We start from the raw sequence: 22,279 nt of genomic DNA on the forward strand, positions 1-22,279 counted from the left end.
TTAAAATATATAGTTAAAGTAGTGTTTATTTAAATTTCTAAAAAGTAACATTTCGAAAAAAATACACAAAATAAAAGATAAAAATAAGCAATCCAGTAAAAAATACGTATTAACGTATTTCATCAAATGTACACAATCATCATGCGACCGAGCCGAGTGAGAACAATGCTGCCGTGTTGGGGTAGCTTTATTTTTGATATCGCATTCACGCACTGACAAATAGTAAGCGCCTGCATTGATTGAGCCGTATTGGCGATATCCCTTGCAAACGGGGCTGTGACAGGTGAAACGAGGGCGGCGTTATGCGGTTAGAGTTGTTTAATTCATTTTAGTGGACTTAGTCCTGGTTATAACAAAATTAAGTGCATCGGTACAATGGGAAGCTGCAAGCGGAATTTAATTAACATATTCTTGAGATGACGTATCCTCTCCCTCAAACTGGCTAACTGTGCCCGCAACTTCGAGCGCATGGAAGTCCTTATACTCCTATTAGTAACCCATGGATTTATTTACATCTCAGAATTTACAATAAGTATTTACTGAGATTTTCAGTGATACAGAGACAGTTTTTCAGTCAATAAGTAGGTGTATCTCTCGATTTGAACCCTATCTTTTTTCTCAATGAGCACAGAATGACTCTTTCTACAATGTGTTATTTTTAAACAATAAGGGTTGATTCTACTGCTCAAATGCAACAACTTTTCCCAAGATACCGAAGTAAAAATATTATAATTATTAAACAACTACCTATACATACAATGACCATCAATCATTTAGTAGGGAACGCCATTTTTTTTGAGAATTTGAAATTGGTCCTATAGGAAAAATAATTGCATTTGGGCAGTTGAATGAGTTGAATCAGTCCTTTTGTTTTGTCAAGTATTTTTATTTGTATCAGAAGATTACCCTTGTGCCTCTGCTGTTACAAAATGATACCCTTAACTGATGTTCCCGTGAGCAGGGAGTACCCGTGCGACCACTACACGGCGATCATCAACGTGACGCTCATGTGCACGGGCTGCCCGCGTGCGCCGGTGCACGAGAGCGCGCTGCAGCTGCTGCAGCTGCTGGACAAGCGCTTCTTCGGCTCCGTGGGCCCGCTGCCAGCCGACGACGACGCCGGTAAGTTTAAAAAAATATCCATAGCAATGCAGGCGTTTGACTGCGATCGCACCTGGTGTTAGGTGAGAAGCACTCTAAGTGCCTATTCAGGCCTTTAAAAAGCCCGGATTATAGTGTTCGGGAAAGACAGCGAATTCCAGACCCTAGCTGTTCGCGTCATAAGAGTTGCGGCCTAGCTGGGAACTAACGCTTCTCTAACGATGTAGTCCTTGCAGCGTGGGTGAAGGTGCTAGCAGGTTCATAGGTTCCTCGACATCGAGGGCTCGACGGCTGACGACGACAGCGCAGAAACAGAAACTATTATTAGAACTCAGGCTTCTTTGACAGCTGTGGCCGTTGAAGGAGCCAGCAGATTCTCCAGTGACGCAACAAGCAACTGAGACAATGAAACTAAAAGCATTCTTCAATAGTTATAGTCCTTAGAACACGAAATTAAGGTTAAGAGATATTCTTCAGCATCGCGGGATGCCATGTCAGCGGGCGACAAAAACGGTAAGATTTATTTAATTTATTTATTTAAGGTAAAGATAAGACATCCCAAATTTTAAATTTGAGTAACAGTTAACCATCATCGTTAGTTGGTGGTTTTTTAAACATGCATCTACCAAACATTCAAAGCGTAAAAACTGGAATTGACTTGTATCACGCAAAACACTGAGCAAAAAGAAATAAGCGTATCTATTGAATTAGTTGCTTCTGGTCGACTGGATTAGTCGCCCAGCGGCGAAAAACGATGTTATGTTGCCGGCATTGACACCGCGAAAATAATTTAAATAATTTTGACGTAAATGAAATTGTCGCCGGGTTGCCGTGTGAAAAGCTCTACGTTAGAGTTTGAAAAATAAAAGAAAAGATGAGAACTGTATTCCGTGTGATGTGTCAGAACGGGGACTTTGAAAGGAAACCGTTCTGGCTCAGACTTCAAACCTTGTTTGATCAACCACTTGGTATAAGGTAAGAATGCAGTAAACATGTATTGTTATTGTCATAGGTACTATACGAGACACGTTCCAAAAATTTTTGATTTCCATATACCAACAATATTTTTTTTACAAAGTAGTAATACCTGCCCCAGGTATGTATTAACTTAGAATAACTCGTTTCTTTTTAAAAGGTAGTTGGCGCAACTTAATTTCATGTTTAGTTTGCGTCTGACACGCGTATACGTGGGGCACTTTTACGCCTTTTACACAACAAAAGCACAAGAAAATATTTTATTTTTCTTGAAACTTACATTTTTAGGATCTACTCAAAACTTGAGAGTCAGACATTAATAGTAGTTTATTGCATGAAATATTTTATTGTAGAATGCGATGCGTAGCGATATCGTATGTAGTCCGCGTCATGTCCCTTTCGATGTTATCAAATTACAATATCATAATATTTTTTCTTACTTACAAAGCGCGTATGAATTACTTGTGTGTAAAGTCTTGAAATTATAATATTGATGGTAATGTAATTATTGAGACCAAAATTTTTCAAACGTCATCGAAGGTTTGGTCCTGCATTATTCATTCCTCAGCACCTGACTTACCAAAGAGCCCTTCTTATAAATGAGCCGAGGCTTGCGCAGAATGGTTACAAATTCCGTCAACAATTATAAAGCATTTTCCAGGGGAAGCGCAAATTGTGGTCTGCACCAAACAAAGTGTCTGCGCCTGAACCCGCCGCGGAGTCCGACTAAGATTCTTTATCATATCTTATACACTCTCAGAAAACTTATCCTTAAAGGTTAACAACACAAGCTATGATAACAATTAAATTCATCCAATAAACAAAGTAGAATAATTTTCCTCGGATGGTTCGTTTCGTATAACAAGATTTATTATAGAAGAGACGTTATTATAACATCACAGTGCACAGCGTTTTAGAGGTTTCTTTGATCAACAAAGGCTAGACACAGGATGTTGCGAGAAGGAAAAATACGGGGCCTGAACAAATTTCTTCTTACGGAAAAATTAAAGATATAGGCGATGTAATTTCGCCAGAAAGTGATGATAACGAAAATCATAATTGATGTTGTAGATTTTCAGAAATCAAACACCTGGGGATTGTTATGTTTGTTATAGATTTAGTTTAGATAAACCATGTTTATGAAATCTTTACGCAAATGTAACTTGTTGATTAAATATTTGTTGACTAAATAATCCATCAAGTAGGTATTTTTTATAGTTAAAGTTTCTTATCGTTTTATCAATATTAACTTCAAATATGCAAATATTATCTGATTGATGTTCATTTATTAATTGAAATCATACGAACTTGAAAGATCAGTGTGATTAATTTCATGAATGGTTTCTGTTTTAACTTATCGTCATCCATCATTATATCTATCATCTTAGTATGTATCTATTTATTATATTATTTTATATATTATTTATGTATGTGTATATGTAGCTTATTTGTTTTGCCGTCGCTTTGTTTTATTTAATTTTTTTTTTGTTATACCGCCAAACTAATTTTTCTGCATAACCCAAAGGTAAACTGGATGAGAATGCCTTATGGCATTAAGTTCGCCTAATGTTAATATTTTTGGCATTGAAGTATAAATAAATAAATAAATAAATTAATTTGTATTTGAATTTAATTTCTTCGACAAGATATAAAGGGCCAACTACAGTCTGCGCCCATAGAAATTGTTAATCCTCTTATACTAATAATTATAGTATCATCGAAATATACTGAATTATGAGTTACTAGCTTTCCGCCCGCGGCTTCGCCCGCGTGGAATTTTGTCTGTCACAGAAAAACTTTATCGCGCGCGTCCCTGTTTCAAAAACCGGGATAAAAACTATTCTATGTTCTTTCCCGGGACTCAAACTATCTCTATGCCAAATTTCATCAAAATCGGTTGCGAGGTTTAAGCGGGAAAGCGTAACAGACAGACAGACAGACAGACAGACAGAGTTACTTTCGCATTTATAATATTAGTTGGGATAACGTTGCCTCGTGTACACTACTGCAACGTAAATAACAATAATGGATGTATGTAGTGTAATAATAATGAATAAGTTTGTTCCGTTCATTTGTTATTTCGATATTGTTCCACCGAGCGCTGCAGAAAGTTCCACGAATTCATTACGTGTCCGCATCAGAATATGTTATTTTAGTAAATATTTCAACGTTACTCCTCCAAATAATTGTTCGGAAATACATTCCCGTCTACTAAAATAATTAAGGTTTAATGCCTACCATATTATTGTGTTCATTTATCGAAGGACTACTAAACTAACAAGGTTGTATTTCTTGACCGTAATGAGTGTAATAGCCAGTTCTTTGGCACGCTAGTGTAACCCATAAATAACCCTTACTGCGAGTTGAGAACTGATAATACATTTGAACCGATTAAATAGAAAAAGACTCAACGATGATTATTGCACGAGCCTTCCTCCTTGTCCGTAGCCTAGAAACTATAACAATAATTTATAAAAACCTTATTTTTTATTTCCATATCGACGAATCCAAAATAAATTAGCCCAATAATACAAGTTCCTAGTTTTGCACGTTCATGCGTATTTGCCTAATTGTCTACATAACTGGAAATCGTACTAATTGAATAATAAACACACGTAGATTCTCTAAATCGAAAATACCGTATCAAATGTTGTCAATTAATCCGTAAAATTGGAATGCTTCATTTGTTTTGTTCGTGAAATCTGACCCATTGTTACCATAAACATTTTTACAATCGGTGAGGCTTCTGGAAGTTACGTTGATTAATGAAGTGGGTTGAAACCGCTCGTCAATAAAGATTTGTATTCTGGGGTAAGTCTCGACGACAAAATCCATAGTCTGCTCCTCGTTTTACAAGGCTTTATTTCGGGATGCCCCTACCACGATAATTAGTGTGTCGTCAGGCGCTTTTTTATAATATTTCTTTATACGTACGACCCGTGAAGCCACTGCATGTAAAGGCCCCGAAAGGCCCTTGACACGTCTCATTATTCCTTATCTCAGATAGCGCGGTCGCGTCGTTAGCGCGCTGGCGGGCGCGGAATCATTTGACGTTCAATAATAGACGGCTCGCTGCCCGCACACATCAATGTAACCCTATAACACTGCCTGTATTTTAGGGTTCGAGTTCATTCATTCAAAGTGGGAGTACCTTGAGCTGTCTTGTTGGTGGTTGATGCGTCAAAGATGATTCCATGACTTACTTATTAAAAGAAAAGTATATGCATTACCTGGGCTATTTTAAACTCTTAATCCAACATAATAAAGTATTCTTAATAACACACTAAATATTATTCAGTCGAGAGCGCCAAAACCGCCTAGTACGTTATAACAAAAATTTTAGAAACGTCTTTAGAAATAACATACAATAACCACTAAGCAAAGAAAGCAGACAAAACAATACGACGGCGAAGCATTGTATTGGTGCGCGAAATTAAATTCTTCTTCTAGACGATTTCTCGCTGCAATGGGTCGTGGCCATTATGTGGAAATGGACACACGACGACTTATATCAATTCTGGAGTCCTCACAATCACTTTAAAATTACATACTTCAAATTTAGTTTAGCATTAAATCCGAGCACCATCTGCATCATCATCATCATAAAAACAAAATGTGTATCTGAAATAAACACGAAAAACATGAAACTGAATTGCACTGAAAAATATCAGATCGGAATTGGTTTTTCACACAGTGAAAACCAATAAATTCTTGCTTTGGATATTTCACCCCACGTTGTAGTAAAAAAACTGATATCCTGGTAGTTTCATTTTGTGGTTGTGTATAAGTAAACACCGGATCAAAACAGAGCACTGGTGTGGTCAGCGGCGGGTTTCATTTCTCGCTCCATAAAATGCAAAAGCGGTGGCGAGTCCGGCACCCCACAGCGAGTCGCTGACGCTGCTGACGAGGGTGGCCCTGGTTTAATATTGTTCCCGTTTGTTGCCACTGCCTAACCGCCTAATTTGGTATTCAAAATCATCTAATTACGTCCATTCGAATGAACTTCAGGTGCAATGTTTGCTCGCCTGCATCAATTAAAGCCTATTGCGCCGGGCGGGCGTGACGGCGGTTTTTATTCTATTTGCCGTCGCACTCGCGACGGGTAGCCGCCGTGGGGTGCGCCGGCGGGCGCTGCCAAAACTAATGAAACCGCTTCAATGTCAATCAAATTACCATAACGTATTGCATCTGATTGAAGAGCGAATCTATGCTTGTTCTACGTATAGGCACTTTGACATGTGCTTTATATTTTTGAAAATTATTGTACATCACCATAATATAAATGCTTTATACTCATAATAACTTTTAAAATAATTTCGTAAAAGTTACATTTTAAAGTGCCCAAGAAACTGGGTCTCGAATTTAACTGATAAAATATTCTATTTATAAGTAGTCCAAGCATCAATGAAGTCTGCCGAACTTCGACGTCGGTGTCGCTTACGGCTCGTTAAATAATCATCGCAAAAACTTTTATGTAATTTCAATAAATCTGTTACCCTAATTAGACGTAAAGTATAGTTACCTATTAGGATTTGTACATGGCATTTCAGTCGCCGTCTAGATATTGAACCTCCATAAAAACCATTTAACTCTACCGCGGAATCAATAAATTACATGCTTCAGGCACGCTTCAGGATACAGGACAGTGTATTTCGGACTATCAAATAAGCTTGTTTGGCTCTTATTGCAAAAATCGACTTGTACTTTGACAATTTCTTGAGAAAAGCCTCTAAGCTCGCGCTTCAGTAGCTTACTGGCTGTAGTCTCCAGATGTAAATGTTTGCACGGCAGATGCCTCTCCGAGATAAATACCTGTCGAGCGGAAGTTACCAATAATGCTGAAATTAATTGTGTTTCTGTCGAATAACATTTGTTGAAATTGTGTCACATTTGTATACGATTGGTAATATAATGTTTTAGAACATCTTAACAAGCTGTTCGGAAATTATAGATAGAAAATACGAGTAATTTCTACCACATGTATGAATGAGTCGCAGTATCCTAAATCCTACTAAGATATAAATGTAAAATATGACCAAATCCCCCTTCAGTTTCGGACATCAAACGCGCCTTATTTGGTTCAACCCCATCGACGTAGCCTCAGGTATGTGATCATTTCATGCGTAGTACTTCAACGACGCACCCTAGCCGGGGGATGACTCAAGCGTCGCATGCACCGCGCTCGAGCTTAGCGAAATCTATAACTAGAGTTGATATGTGCTGTATTTTGATTGCGTAATATTGCGAAACGAATGCAAAGAAGTGACTCATACTTATGATTGTGTCTGGCTCTTTTTAAGTATTTCATACACTTCAGCGCTGCGGTGATAATGCCTGTGGTTTTCTAGACCAAGGCCATACATCGATTTATAGTTATAGAATTAAAATATTTTTTTACGAATTATTTGCCTCCGGCACACGAGTTGCCCTATGAATATAAAAGAGTTCAAGTTTATTTTGGAAAGATACCTTTTCTTTTCCGCTTTTGTTTATAAACTTCCTCATCCGAACTCCAAAATTGCCAGAAAAAGTATATCAACTACTGAAAGAGATTTAGATTCAAATAATGATGTAATTTTGGTGTTATAAACGATGGCGTGTGTGAGTCGCGATCGCGATACTTTTGTGTAAAACCTCTCCGCTTGTCCGCTCCGCACTGACCCCTGTCGCGGACAAAGGTTGTAAAGTGAGTTGTCAAACTGTACAGACTAATGGACATATCCTTTGCCCTTTTACTCCTTTCCCGTTTTTTCATCCATATCGCGAATTGCGTACAGCTTTGAACACGTCCTCCAGAATTGAAATTTCAGTTTAAACGGAAGTTAACTGAAGCTTACCGTAAATCTGTTTACAAAGTGTAGGTAGTAGAAACAAAATACTGTTTGTGACTAGAATTAATGTTTTTGATTTGGAGTAAAATAAAACTGCCATGAGATTTTTCATGAGTCAAAAACTGAAATTGTTTTCAATCGAACCCTGTAATGAGGCATGGTGAACCATTTTATGCTTTCGAATTGCTTTTGCAATTATCAAAACCCATGACTGAAATTAAGATTCAATCAGATTTTTTTCATAGTCATAAATGTTTATTGCATCATGTTGAATAAATCCTTTTTTATTGCCTCAACGAGCTTGCGACCGTCAGTCACCCGTCTGCTCGCACGACGCCATGACAACGATGTGTACGCATCACCGCCCACGCGCCCGCCACGCGAGACATCCGGCTCTCGGAGAACCACGAACATTTTGTCATGGAACTTTTATAATTTCAACTTTGATCTTAAACAAACCTTTCTTACCTCCAAATGTTGTATTACACCTGTCACACAATCGAAATTACACAATTACCGAAAATTCACATACGGAAAGTACGAGTAAAAACCAAAGTGGGTGCAAATGTAAGCTACCTATAAACATTTGAAATGAAAAGCAATAACATGTCATATTAAAGTTGATCCTTGAGAAAATAGGCCAGAGTGGCAGTTTGTGTAAAAGTTACGTTTTCAAAGCTAAGGAAAGTGGTATCCTTTAACGCTATCTTTCTTTCTTTCTTTTCAGCCAAATGACGTCCACTGCTGGACAAAGGCCTCCCCCAAGGTTTTCCTTTAACGCTATAGTCTAATGTTATTATAGTTAGCCCAAAATATTTTATGAAAGTTCCAATTATCATTTGAGTGGACGAATTCGTGTGCAGAAATACTAAGCTAATCGATCTAGATGCTAGTATTAATTTCTGATTGGCATCAGCATATAGTGGCGAGTAAACTGTGCCAAGCTGGCAAAATTCTATTAAGAGCGGGTGTATTTCACTTTCATTCCAGTTCGAGGAATATACAGGTTGGTGTGTCCAAAGTCCTACAAAGTCGACGAATCCTCTCGCTTCACGCTTTGAATGGTTTGTAGATGTATGAAATGTCTAAAGGCAAAGTCGATTACGTACCCAACGTGATATTATGATCAATGAAAGCGACGTAAAACGGTTTTGAAATTATTGATAAGCATTTTCAAGTTAGAAAATGACTAAGCATTGTAATCTCTTACGTTGCCGTAACGTTACAACTGAACGGACGAAATATCGGGAAAATAAGCCAACAATATGACACATGCCGACTGTTGCCGCAACACCGGATATATCCGACCCCCACACGCCATGAATGAGTGTGGGGAAACATTGCCGTTGAGAGTTTATTATTTGTACATCTTGTTTAAATATTTCGCTATATGACGTAATTGTAGTAGCTAACCTGAAAAACTAAACAGACCGCCAAGAATCATCCTGAAGAACCCATAACCTGGCTGTGTTATGTGGGCATATGTCGCAGTCTTTTAATACATTGACCCTTCTATTTTTACGTGATTCGCACCGCAACAAGCCCCTCTTCCCAGCATTTTAATGAGCTCCTGATTAATTAACCTACCACCAAACCAAATTACGGCAAACAGTCCTTAACTAGAACGTTGCTTATTTGGTATTCAAGATTAATTGTTGTGGAAGATTTTGTTTAGCTTTCAGATGTTTTAAATAAAGCGTAGGTACCTGTTATTAAATCCTGATAGCCCAATTCTAATATTTACAAGCATAGCCAATATCGTATATCTTTCTTTTGTAATCTATTTTTCATTTTCCTTAGATACGCCGCTGAACATGCGGTTTCAATTCCCCGGCATGTTAACTTTATTACGGTTTTGTCCATCGTTCTGACATCTGTCTCGAATGTTTAAAAAGTATAAAATAGGCCTGTTGTATTAAAACTTTTATCATCTGTTGTTTTCCATTCTAATGCGAGTCTAATTTGCTCTTGAACATCGGTTTTTAATGCGATTGAGACCGCGAATCTCCCCTGAGTGGGCACAAAGTTTTATTAACTTCTAATTCAAATTCAAATATTCAAATCTCGTTCGCGAGACAAACCTCATAAACCCGCGCAGATACTTCTAGAATTTTTAAACGGTTGACCTTGAAGTTTTCTTCTGTCACCTTTACCTTACCTATTAAGAAATATGCCTGTAGTGCCTTAGGCTTATTATGCAACTTTGCGCTTGAAACTAGATTCGAAGTATTCCAAGGTTGTGATGAGTTGAATATTTCAACTAAGTACCCAATTTTGCCCCTTTGTTTATTGAGATGATGACAGCGTGACGCTCTCATACCACAATAGACTCTCAGTACTTATAAAGGCCGTAGTTTTTTTCCACAACAGGACGCGAGTGCAAGTGAAAAAAGGCACCATATATTTAGCCTGCAGTACTGACTTGTTGCGTTTTTCGTATTGTGTCACGTCTGTTCGAATAGCATGCCGACAAGGGGGTTGTTACAGCCCTCGTTTAGTGCAATGTCAATGTCACTCGGCCACTGTTTGATCGTACTACCTTCCTCTCCATTCAAATATGTTCTCAATAGTCGGAACATTAGAGGAGAGTCAACCACACTTTGATGTCTCTATTTTAGAACAGTGTAATGTTTATAATACGAGTATAGGTATTACTACTATAGTATTGCCAAATATTGTATGAGATTGTGTTTTCTGTACCGTGAATGTTGTTGGGTAACAGATGGAAATGCGATACGATAAAGCACTAATTTAATTATTGTTATTGTGCTAGCAGGCCTCGTGCCGCGCCGGCCGGGCCGCCCAACGCGGGGCAGTCTTCGCATAGTTGGACCATCTTCGCATACCTTCCGACTTAATTGAGCCCTTCATTCAAAGTTCCGTTATTCCAACAATAATAATTACGATTCCTGCTAGCTCCATTGTTTATTTAATCCTAGTCCATTATTAACTACTAGCCAACAGCGATATCCAAACACGAGTATATTGTTGCGTCCATTTGCGCTCGTAGTTTTAACGTTGCCGTAACAAACTAACCGAATAACGAATATAATACTCTTGTGTTTACGCAAACAAAAGGATTGTTGTGTTATTATTTTAGAACAGCACTTTTTATTGGAAACATTTTTATATTCAACCTATTGAGTTACAAGTGATGGTGTTCATATTTGCCAAAAATAATTTCCTATATTATATCAGGTAATTACTAAGGGGACTGAAAATATATTGATGATAATCCTCTTAGGGAAATGCGTGTAGGTAAGTGGCAGTGTGTACGATGCTCGTTCGTTTGCGCTGTTCGTGATTTATTTGCGCCGCGCTGAAACCACTCAACCCGTACGGCTGAAGAGCCGCGGCGTTAACTGGCCGGGGAGGGACGGGACACAATAATACGCTTGATATTTGCTTTATCATTCTCGCAAATTGCCACTTACCTATGAAGTTTGCTTTAACCATGTAAAACAGTTAAGGCTATGTAGCATGGTTCGTCAGTGTTGTCCACGGTGAATGTTGAGGGTTGGTTGTTGTTTGTGTGGTCACGTCGTTAATGGAGTGATGCCGAAAGGAAATATTAAAACATGAGTGCTCTGCCATGCTTTTTCTATAAAAAGACATAAAAGTCATTTATTTTCTTCGTCAAAATAAGTAGCCTTTCATGAACATTACATTTGTCGGCCGTTTGGTGTAATGGTTTGTAACGGACTATTAAGCCGAGGTCAAAGTCAAAATTCCTTTACTTGCATGGTCTATTAAAAGTAGTACCAGGCCTGTTCATCTCCGCGAGTTTACATCGAAAACAAAACACGCACGATTGCCCCCTACAAGAGTACTATTCGACAAGGCCTCACATACGAGCGAACATTGACTCACGCACGCGTATTCTTGTGTATGATGGAAAAAAATAAAGAAAATGGTGTACTAAATAGTGTGCAGTATTTAACTGCCTAAATAATAATAAAAACACAGAATGTACTTTTTTAAGTTGCCTGAAGACACTGAGAGGTAAATAAGTAGTTAATATTATTCATGATAATTCATGCTAAATCATGTATTTCCTCCGCCATTTTCTGCAGATTGGCACCTCACGTCACATCATTTTACCGAAGTCAGTCCTATAGCTTCGGCGCAGTACCGATCACTGACGTTTGTCAACAAAACTTCTGACAAACTTGCTTGACTCTTGAGACAAGCTAAATTACACCATATTGTTAATGACATTGAGCATACATTTTTTAAATACCTTCGCGAAGTAAAACTTCTGTACGTAGTACTTATTATTATTCTGTGGTAGTACTTACAAATCTTCAAATAATAAAATAAATATAAAAGACTTCTCTACCAGCGCTTCGAGACCAATATTTGGCAAGTGCTGAGAAGAAGCGCCGCAACAAACTCAGTCACCACTGTCTGTGGTCGCGGGTTCTATTTTTATTGCACTTGTACTGAATTATTTTAAAGTAAAATTACGTCAATTAATCCGGACTTAAACTGACCTTTATTAACATATACAATACCGTCTTCGTGAAGTGTGCGGTACGTTCCAGCTCAGCAAGCCCTGACAAAGCTGCCAGTGAGCGGTCTCCTGTATGGAGCCTAAGCCTCATAGCGCCTTCATAGGCTTTTATTAGCCTTATAGCACTTATAGCTTCATGCGTGTCGGCACTGTCTGCAATTTGGGCGTATTCTATGACTTTTGCATATTCTACTGGGAACGTCGTACCTATTCTATGTTATAATGTTTTTTATCCTATTATATTAGTCGTTTCCCGGTCGAGGCCGCTACAGTCGCCGCGACTCAATAAGGCACAGTGTAATCAGGTCACACAGATTCAGTCACTCACTCACTCACTATATGCAAAAACTTTCTCAGATAGATAAATACATTTTTCACCAGTAATGTATCTATAAATACTTACTTATCATGTATAGGAACACCAAAAGCCTTCTCACGGCGAACTGTTTACCGAAACAAGCATCGGACGGTATTAATGCCCGAACTGATGTATCGCCGCTCATCTGCACCCTTCGCGCCGTTTCACCTAAAGCAATGGTATTTAAACTGCTTACACCGTAGTCCGCCCGCCGAGTCGAGCAGCACGCTCCATGGCCACTATAGCGGCAAAGGTATTAGAAGGATTGTGCTCTATTATCGTATTAAGAATGAGTAAACTATGTAATAGACTTATCTGCCCATGTTGCTAAAACATTGTAATAATTGTTGGATATTTTTTACCATAAAGAGGCTAACAAACAAATCCTCACTATAAATAGTCTTCGCATCTTATATAAAAATCCATTCAGATATTAATTTTACCATTCGGTGCATTATGTTTATGTTGCTGATTAATACAAAATCTATGTAAGTCGTATGCAAGTAGAACGAATGCTGGGGATGGATGTGAGCCATATGAAAAATGAAACCACAAATGGTAACGACAAATTATTGTCCGAGGAATTGCTATCATAACAGACTGCCGAGAAAATTGCGGATTATTATCTAGTCTCTGTGCGAATTAGTGATTTTGTAGTTCAGATATATTCTACGTGTATTTATTATTTTACAATAAAATGTATCTGGTAATTTCCAATGAAACGTGAGCGCTTCAAACGGATCGCTCTGTTAGTCTCCGTTTGATTCCAGCTTCAGTTCGTGCGGCTTGCCGAGTTCCATGAAATCGGCTCTGCTAACGTTCCCTAATGTTTACTTTATATTCTGTCCGAAATACAACTTTGGTAGCTTTGAGTAATAATGTAAATATTTCACTGCTATGGGTTTGACGTTTTCGTAGTAATACCTATCTCGTCTCTCAATTTATAAATCGAAATACCCATTTTGAGATGTTTTCCCTTGTAGTACCCATTTTATTACAATATTTAACCTTACTTTGCAAAAATTAAAACAAACAATCAAAAAGATATTTCTGATGTCTTGCCAAAACATGCCTCAAATAGCCTGTTCAAAGATCATCGTTAGAACTATGCCTGCTCAAATATTAATGCACATTAAAGACTTAACATTTAGCAAAGCCTTCATCATGCTTAATTATGCAGCTCGTAAGAAAAGGGTCGTCAAGAGTGCTTTCATCGATTTTATTATACGTAATAAATATACTTTGAATTGCTGCCTGAATTAAAACTCTACTATCCTTTAAGAATTTGTCTTTGTTAGCCATCACTTCTTAAGTAGTGAAGAAAACCAAAGGTTGCTGGTCGAAAGTCGTCTATTTTCTCCACTATGAATAATCTTAATACAAGTGAATTGGTTGCGTGTGCATGAAATGTTTATTATTTTGTGATACAAATACATTTAAAGGGCTTTATGATTGAAAGGCTATCAAACATCAATGGACTTGTAGAAACTGAGTATTTTACGATAAAAATAACCTTTTATTGTAATATTACTTATTAGGTATTTAATGATAAGTTTCCAATAAAAATATCAATCTCGATTTAAGACCTGATTTAAAAGCTTTGTTAAAACATAAGTGCAAATATGCCTTCGAACCCTGCTAATTAATACAATCGGAACATGATACTCGACATTACCAGAATAAACTCATCGAGTGTAACTATAAAAGCCAACAACGGATGAAGTTGAATACTTAACAAAAGTACGAGCAAGTACTGACGTAAAGTTGTATGAAAATGCAGAGCAATGCACCTGATTCAAATCAGATTGGGATTACTCGTTCCATTGTTTATTTTGAGTGCCCTGCAGTTAAAGATGCGCCGAGGAAGCATAAGTGGCTCGCATTACATCGGCTAATTGCCTTAGGTTCGGTTATTTATCTCCTACCCTCGCGCCGAGACTCTCCACTCTAATTGGGCCTCAACTCGTGTTTACACAAATCCTCTCGCTAATAAGTGTTCAACAGGTGAAAAGATACACGATGTTTTGTTTCCCTAATGATTATCAAATTACCGAGGACAGAAAAGGGAAAACAGTTTTAGCCTTTGATCTAATACAAAAAATGTATTACAACGGTAAAGTTTGAGAGCTTCGTGCGGCTTGTTTGACAAATTGATTTACCTACATAGCTGTCAACTTTTGACTATTTTAACAGTTACCAAAACACGCCATAACGTCAAATATTACGTCATCTATTGTTTCAGTTGAAAAGCTCTGTAAAAATGTTTTCTTGTAAAGGCTAAGTTAAGCTTTAGTAGGGCTTCTCATCCTTCTTAGTTTTTGTGGTAGGTTCGAACAATAAAGGTCGGGTAAAAGTTACCAGCATTCTTTGTTATCCCGCCTTTTCCCGGACTTGCAGAGGTAGGACTTCTTCGCCACAGTCGCGGCCTTTTTGCGTAATTACTTGCTTAAGTCTTGCGTTTCGTAAAACGTTGCTGACCTTTCCCAACATTAACTCTAAAATAAGTTCACAAACGTATTGCTTTTGTGGCTCGAACTTGAAATTCTGTTTGAAGAGTTGGTTATCGAATACATTTGTGACGATGCTACAGGCACGGGGATGCTTATAATACCTACTCGTAGGTAATTAAATTCAGCATCGGTTTACCGTACCTACTAATGAACGATCATCCTAATCGTTAAAATCAAAACTAATTCGAGTTTTATTGTTGCGGTGGCCGTTGCATTCGATAGACATGGACCTGACTATTGCCATTCGTGTGTCGACCTGCAAGGCATCGCAACTTTAAAATTGAAGTCAACCTAAAAGGTTTTTCGTAATGCATTGAATATATTAGTCCTGTTTTACCTCACGAGTCTGATAACTTAGTGTTACTTAGTATACCTACTGTATTTATTTTTAAGAGACGGTATTTCTGTAAGCTTGTGAATGTATCTGTATGAAATATTTTGGAATTGTAAGATTATAGTGTTTCCATAGGGTGAAATCGTTTTAAGAATCGAATCTACTTCCAGAGAACTTTTAATAATTCGCACTGTCAATAAAATAATCGCTATTCTTATATGCTCACCTATTATGCCAATGATTTAAATTAAGTATTTTTATACATATTATATTTGTATTCGCTGTTGATTTTTCTGTGTGTAAATATACACATGAGTATATTATTATACCTACTTCTAAAATGTTTTGTAAACTGATGATGATTGATTGTGATTTTACTTGTAAATAGTTAATGTATTTTACTGAACGCTAGTGAGTACTCGCGGTCTTATGAATCTAGATTTATCTTAAATGTAACATTCGTAAAGATCATGTAAATAGGTAGGGTGTATATCTAAATAAATTTTAAAATGAAAATCATTTTTCATTATTAATTTTATTTTTACGCTTATTCTTTTGTTGCACAATCCATGCTTTTTAAATGGAACGTTGGTTGAGTGTACAAATATCTATTCATAAATGAATAGAGATACCTAAATCTGGTAAAGATTACAATGATGAATTATTAAAGTGGCCATTGATTGAGACAATCGGGTCCAAGTTGCCACGTGACGTCAATATGAATAGTGCCAAAACTTTCAAAGCATATTCCAGCCTTTATATTAAGCTCCAGGAACATAACTTCTTCTAAGTACTTATTTGCTGTTATAAATTAAGTTTCCATTGTATTTTGACGGATGTAAAGAATCTCGTTAAGCAATTAGCATAAGTTACTTTCTTTATATATTATTTGTGATTGTTACTTGTTGTGTATGCCTAATAATAAATAAATAAAATAAATAAATAAATTGTTATAATAGATATCATTGAATTGACACATATTTTCGTAGTTACAATAAATACAAATTAATACCATCACCCCCTTATTGAAATTTCCGTACTAAATGACAACTTAAGTCAGAATTCATCTAGGGTGTAACTTTTATTAATAAGGCCGTTTGAGTTTAAAACTAATATGGTATTTTTAATGGGATTTATCCCACCACACTTTCCAACCACTGTAACTCCTGTATAGCCAGGATCTACAGCTTGGCTTCCAATGAAACCCAACCAGTCAAGGTTGAATAGTCTCGGGAATAGATAAAAAATAAATAAAGCCTGGTCCGTGAGCACGTAGAATTTTGTCCAATGACCCCAAGCTACCCATCCTTATTGCTCGAGCGTAATTATGTTGCTGTCGCGCTTGCACACTCACTGCGGGCGCGCGTCGCACAGTCGTGACAGCAATAATTACGCGCGAGCGATAAGGATGGGTAGCTTGGGGTCATTGGACAAAATTCTACGTGCTCACGGATCAGGCTTTAAACTTAAAATGATATTTTCCGGGAAACCACTATTAGGCAAAAGCATGTATTTTTACTCACTGCTTATTATCGCACCCTTTACCTCACATCTGTACAGCACCTGTCGACAGCACCCCGTTTCAGCATACACACATCTCGACAGGAAAGAACTAAGTAAATTTTCCTATATTTCGTAGATGCTATTCGTTGCACCAAGTGAGGATCTTGCAGTGTCAGTTTATCATTAGGAAAACGCAGAGGCCGTACTAGCACAAACTGTAAATATCCACTAATAATTTCTAATTACGTACCAAATTATGATTCCCCTTTAAAATTCAAATCAATATTCTACTCTTGCAATTTTCGTCAACTTTGAGTGATACTTGTCGACACGCTGTTTGCGCCAAGCCTGGCCTATGACGTCGAAACATCGTCGTAACATTCCCAACCAACCCTGACTCCAATCTAAGTATAGGTTTTACTAAAGTACCTACTCAGATATATTGTACATGTATAAATACAATAGGCACTTAAAATATAATAATGGGAATAAATGCTCGTGTTCATCAACAGTGCTCTAAATGGGATTCGAACCCGCAATTGAAGCTAACGTCTGAGTTCGGTACTCAAAACCGTGCATTTGATTATAAATAAATAAATAGTCCTGCTTATACCCGTTTCCCGCCATATTTTAGATATAGGTACGTTATACTTATCTATTTCAAAGCGGGATTACATCAGGCTAAAATAAATTACTAGAGCCCTTTCAATATCAGGTTGGCTTGATTACTACTCACATCAAAGCCGGCCCGAATAAAAATTTTCGGCGACTTGATAAAAAAAGTATTCGCTGAAATATGCTTTGATCGAATATCCAAATACTATTTTCCTATTTTTATATCCGGGACAAAAAAAGCTTAACAAACAGTGATATGTTTTCCTCAAAAACGAGTGGTGAAATAGTCCCGACACCGTAGAGTGCGATCTCACATTAGGCAAATAAAGATTCCGAGCTATGTTTCAATGAAGGTAAAAAATCATCACACACCTTTAAATAATAATATCACAATAAGTAGGTATTTGTTGTGAAAAACTGGCTTGTCAGGTCTCTGTTTTGAGAATACCTATTTTCTTAAATAAGTTATCAGCATCTTATCTTGTAAAAGATTAACTCATTGCTATTTCTGTCCAAAAAATAATTTCCTTTTCATAATTTCGTACGTAGGCACTAGGCACTAAGCGGGTTTATATTTAAACCCGCTTAGTAATTAAATCAATAAATTATCTAAAGCTCATTCTTTATTTGAAGTGTGTAGATGTCAGCCATTTGTTAATAAATCTGGCACATTCCCATTTGCAAATTAATCCCAAATGACCTATTGAAGTGACCGAACTATACGCCGGATTAATTAATAGTTAGGCTAAATGATTATCGATCGGGCCAGTCAGATCAGGCCATAGCGTTAACATAACTGTCTTGCCTGATACCAGCCGGCCCGTATCTAACTGCCCTGGATCTATGCACGAGTTAATCTTTGGTCCACCCTACTACAGGAAATATACAGTATGCACTTTGCATACGCAATTATAGTTCACCTGTTCGTAATAGTCTTTCTTTGTGAATCACCTAATAAGATAACATTTTATTATTTACCTCTTCTTTACACTTTCACCGACTCGTCGACCTCCAGCTAAATTGTAGATGCTACTCGCTAGCGCTGGGTACCTACTACTTTTAAGCAACTATGTATTAGTAAAATAATACTCTATTACAGTTTATCTATTGTATCCTATAACCTAAGCACGGACATAAGCGTGTCTAATTCATAGACTTTTATCATAGACAATCGGCTGGTAATGCTCCAGACTAGACAGAATATACAGGTCTTCTCGAAAGACCATCTTAGTTCATGGTACGATTATTTAGCACAAAAAAGAAATAAATAAAAATTCAGAATTTGGACGAACAACATTTATTAGATACATAAATTATTATGCTTGATTACATACTAAATCGATTACATGCTTAACCTAAGGTTAATGCAGTATGACATTCTAATGCGAGCTACTCTAGCCTATCCTCTGGCCACAAGCTAGCCACAAATAGCCAATTGGGGGCTCATCCAATAACTAGCTATTTGCGTCTTGTACCTATCAGATACGGGCCATGGCAGCGGATGCTCGCAGGCCCGCGCACGTGCGGCGCGGCGAGGGTTGTTCGGTCTAGAGATGAGACGTATTTACTAGAACAGATCCACACATTAGGTATTTTACAGTACTAAGCGGCACCTATTCCAATTTTTTAAATACTTGATCCACCTAGTATTTTTTAAATTACACGATTTTCGACCCTACCAGCAAAGTAATAGAGGTTATTATTGCGTAATCCGTAGTCATGTATTGCGCGCACCGAGTATTTCTCGCTAGGCTTATGTGCGAACGTAGAGATTCACTCCGTCTCTGTCTCACCAAACAAATTTGAGCGCGACGAAGCAAACGCACACAAAAGTAGTCTAACCATATTCATGTAAATTCATGTGAAAAAGAAAAAATTGTAAATATTTTTATGAAGTTGATATCTTTTAAATACGCCAAATTTTAAGTTGACCGGCCTAAGCCTGTTGAAGTATGAAGGGAGGATTATCAATCTATCAACAGCCAGCAAAAACATTATTATTCAATTTCAAATTGCATTATTCATAATACGGTTGTATCTTTTCAAAGAAAATTGTATTTTTAAAGTCATATTACGTGGATTAGTCCGCACTAGTCTAGTCAAGTATGCTAAATTACTACGTACTGGGTGGAATAGGTATTTGGATCGAGTATTAATAAATACTAGGAATAGGTGCACCTAGTATCAAATTTACCTAGTATAACCCATCTCTAGTTCGGTCCTTCGGCTGCAGTCAGCCGTCAGCCGTCAAGTGGCTCTCAAAGCCACAGCTCGGTGCTGAAGCCGCCGACGTCGCATGTGCGCGGAAGCTGTGCTTTCTTCGCTCGCCATGCTGAACATATCGCAGCTCTCGTTCAGGATAGTAGATCCAGAGTAGCTCACTGATAGAGATACTGCTTAACCTTCATATCTTATCATCTATTGAGCTACTTCTTAAATCTAAAATTCATCTACTGAGATCGCTATCAAACTACATACATCGAAGCTAGTTCTACCATAATATTATATTCAAAATCGTTTAACTAAACAGATCTCAACAAAATTAGAATCAACCTTAATGTGGACTGGTTCAGGTAGGCGCGATAACTGCACGGTTTCTGGGTGGTTCTCATTCAATACGCACAGTGGCGGTAACCGTGAAGTTACGGTTTGATAGAAAAATCACGAGAAGTGTTCAGCAACCGCGCGGGTATCGCTGTGTCTGTTCCAGGCCTAAAACCTAACATGAATCGCACGCTGGTGAGCAATGAAGTTGACACGGAGCACCGCCGGGGCGTCACGTGCGAACTGTTCAAATTAATATCACTAATAGCAAAGTAACAAAACAGAATGCATCAATAATAATAATGTTACTTAACACATCGCAGTAAATGTCTAATAGAATTTCTTACAGTAAATTACAATAACAAAAACCTGAATATACTATAAATTATATTATAAAATATCGTGAAACTTAAACAACCACGTTTTACGCAATAAAATATTAACAAAATGTAACAAATCTTAAGTACCTACGTATTATTATTATTATCTTAAGTAGTACCTACGTATTATAATATTAAAATACATATTATATAATGTAAACATTTCAGGTGATTATTATATGAGATCTTAATCTAAACGGCTACATTTCTTATCCTAAATTTCAACACAATCCGATTTCACGCCTGTAAAACATGTAAAGAACAGGGGTAGTTGAACAGAAAACGAGTGTCCGTTGTCTCACGTGCACCTACTGCCTGTGGCTGCATTAATTGACGGGAATTAATAAAAAAAGTTACCTTTCCTGTAGATGCTGCTGGTCAAATTCCACAACTTCCATGTAGCTAGGGTCCCGACTGTTCTGGAAAGCCAATGAGTTGTTCGTCATCAGTTTGTGTAATGTACTCTATTGCGAAGTTAATGTGATTGAGCAGTTTTATAAAATTTAAAATAATAAGATCGAGGAAGTATTTTTTCATATTACATGCTGTCCTGAACGGCTATGTGGGTGCAATCGAGCTTTTAGGTTGTAATGATGTTGAGACCTAACTGTATAAAATATGCCATAATAATGTTGAGGCACAAAGTGAGGACAGTTAATTTTAGCGGTGTTAACATTAAAGATATAATTTGTTGCTCTAGTCGTTCCGTAAAAGGTAGAGCAGATAGTGGTACTGAAAACTATTACTTGACTGAAGAACTGTACCTCTGAACAGCTTGATTCACCAGAAAATGTCTCAAAACTGTGTTTAATACCTGTTAGCGGAAAAAACGCATTTCGGGCCTAGACGTACTATTGGAAAATAAAATAAGTGGCGAAAGGCAACGCGCAGACGCTGGACGATTGCTATTTTTTATTTGGGGCACCAACCATCGATTATACTCGAATATAGTGAGTACAATCCAGGCTGGGAAAAACTATTGAGGGATATGGATATGGAAAAATAAGGGACTGTGGTCCCCCGCCTGACCAATGCTGTTAACACTGATAAAATGACAGGGGGTGACTAGCACACCCAAGATATAAAATGAATATATCCTGAGTGGCTAGAGGAGTGCACTGCCCATACTCCTCCTCCGAGCATCGCTGCTCTTGCGAATCTCCACTCGAGCCGGCCAATGAAGGCAAGCAAGAGGTGGGAGAGCTAATCCTCGTCAGTGTTCACTCCAGACAGCCAATCAAGGCAAGCCAGAGATGAGGACCAGGCTTCCCCGGGAGTCGGGGTCCGAGGTGTCGCCAAGCACCTACAGCCGCCACATGCTGCCCCTGCAGGTTACATCTACTTAACCTAATTTCAAAGAAAACCAGTGAGCTTGAAATCAATACACAGACTCACTCGAGCCGGCCAATCAAGGCAAGCAAGAGGCTGGAAGAACTAGTCCTAGTCAGTGTTCACTCCAGACGGCCAATAAAGGCAAGTCAGAGATGAGGACCAGGCTTCCCCGAGAGTCGGCCTAGCACCTACAGCCTACATAACATAATCTTAGAGTAATTAAATTTACTATGACGTAAAAACCAGTGAACTTGAAATCAAGGAACAGACTCACTCGATC

At 37.8% G+C, this 22,279-nt stretch overlaps 1 protein-coding gene across 1 annotated transcript in view; it reads left to right on the forward strand.

Annotated features, from left to right (window-relative positions):
- Positions 1 to 22,279, forward strand: part of fry (microtubule binding protein furry) — a 208,825-nt gene that overhangs the window by 70,462 nt on the left and 116,084 nt on the right. The window contains exon 27 of the mRNA XM_028300851.1: positions 962 to 1,122. Coding sequence (XP_028156652.1) covers positions 962 to 1,122 — 161 coding nt within the window. The remainder of the gene's footprint in view (positions 1 to 961; positions 1,123 to 22,279) is intronic.

The sequence above is a fragment of the Ostrinia furnacalis genome, unplaced genomic scaffold, assembly GCF_004193835.3.
Source record: "Ostrinia furnacalis isolate ACB-3 unplaced genomic scaffold, ASM419383v2 OfSCF0802, whole genome shotgun sequence".
Taxonomy (NCBI): domain Eukaryota; kingdom Metazoa; phylum Arthropoda; class Insecta; order Lepidoptera; family Crambidae; genus Ostrinia; species Ostrinia furnacalis.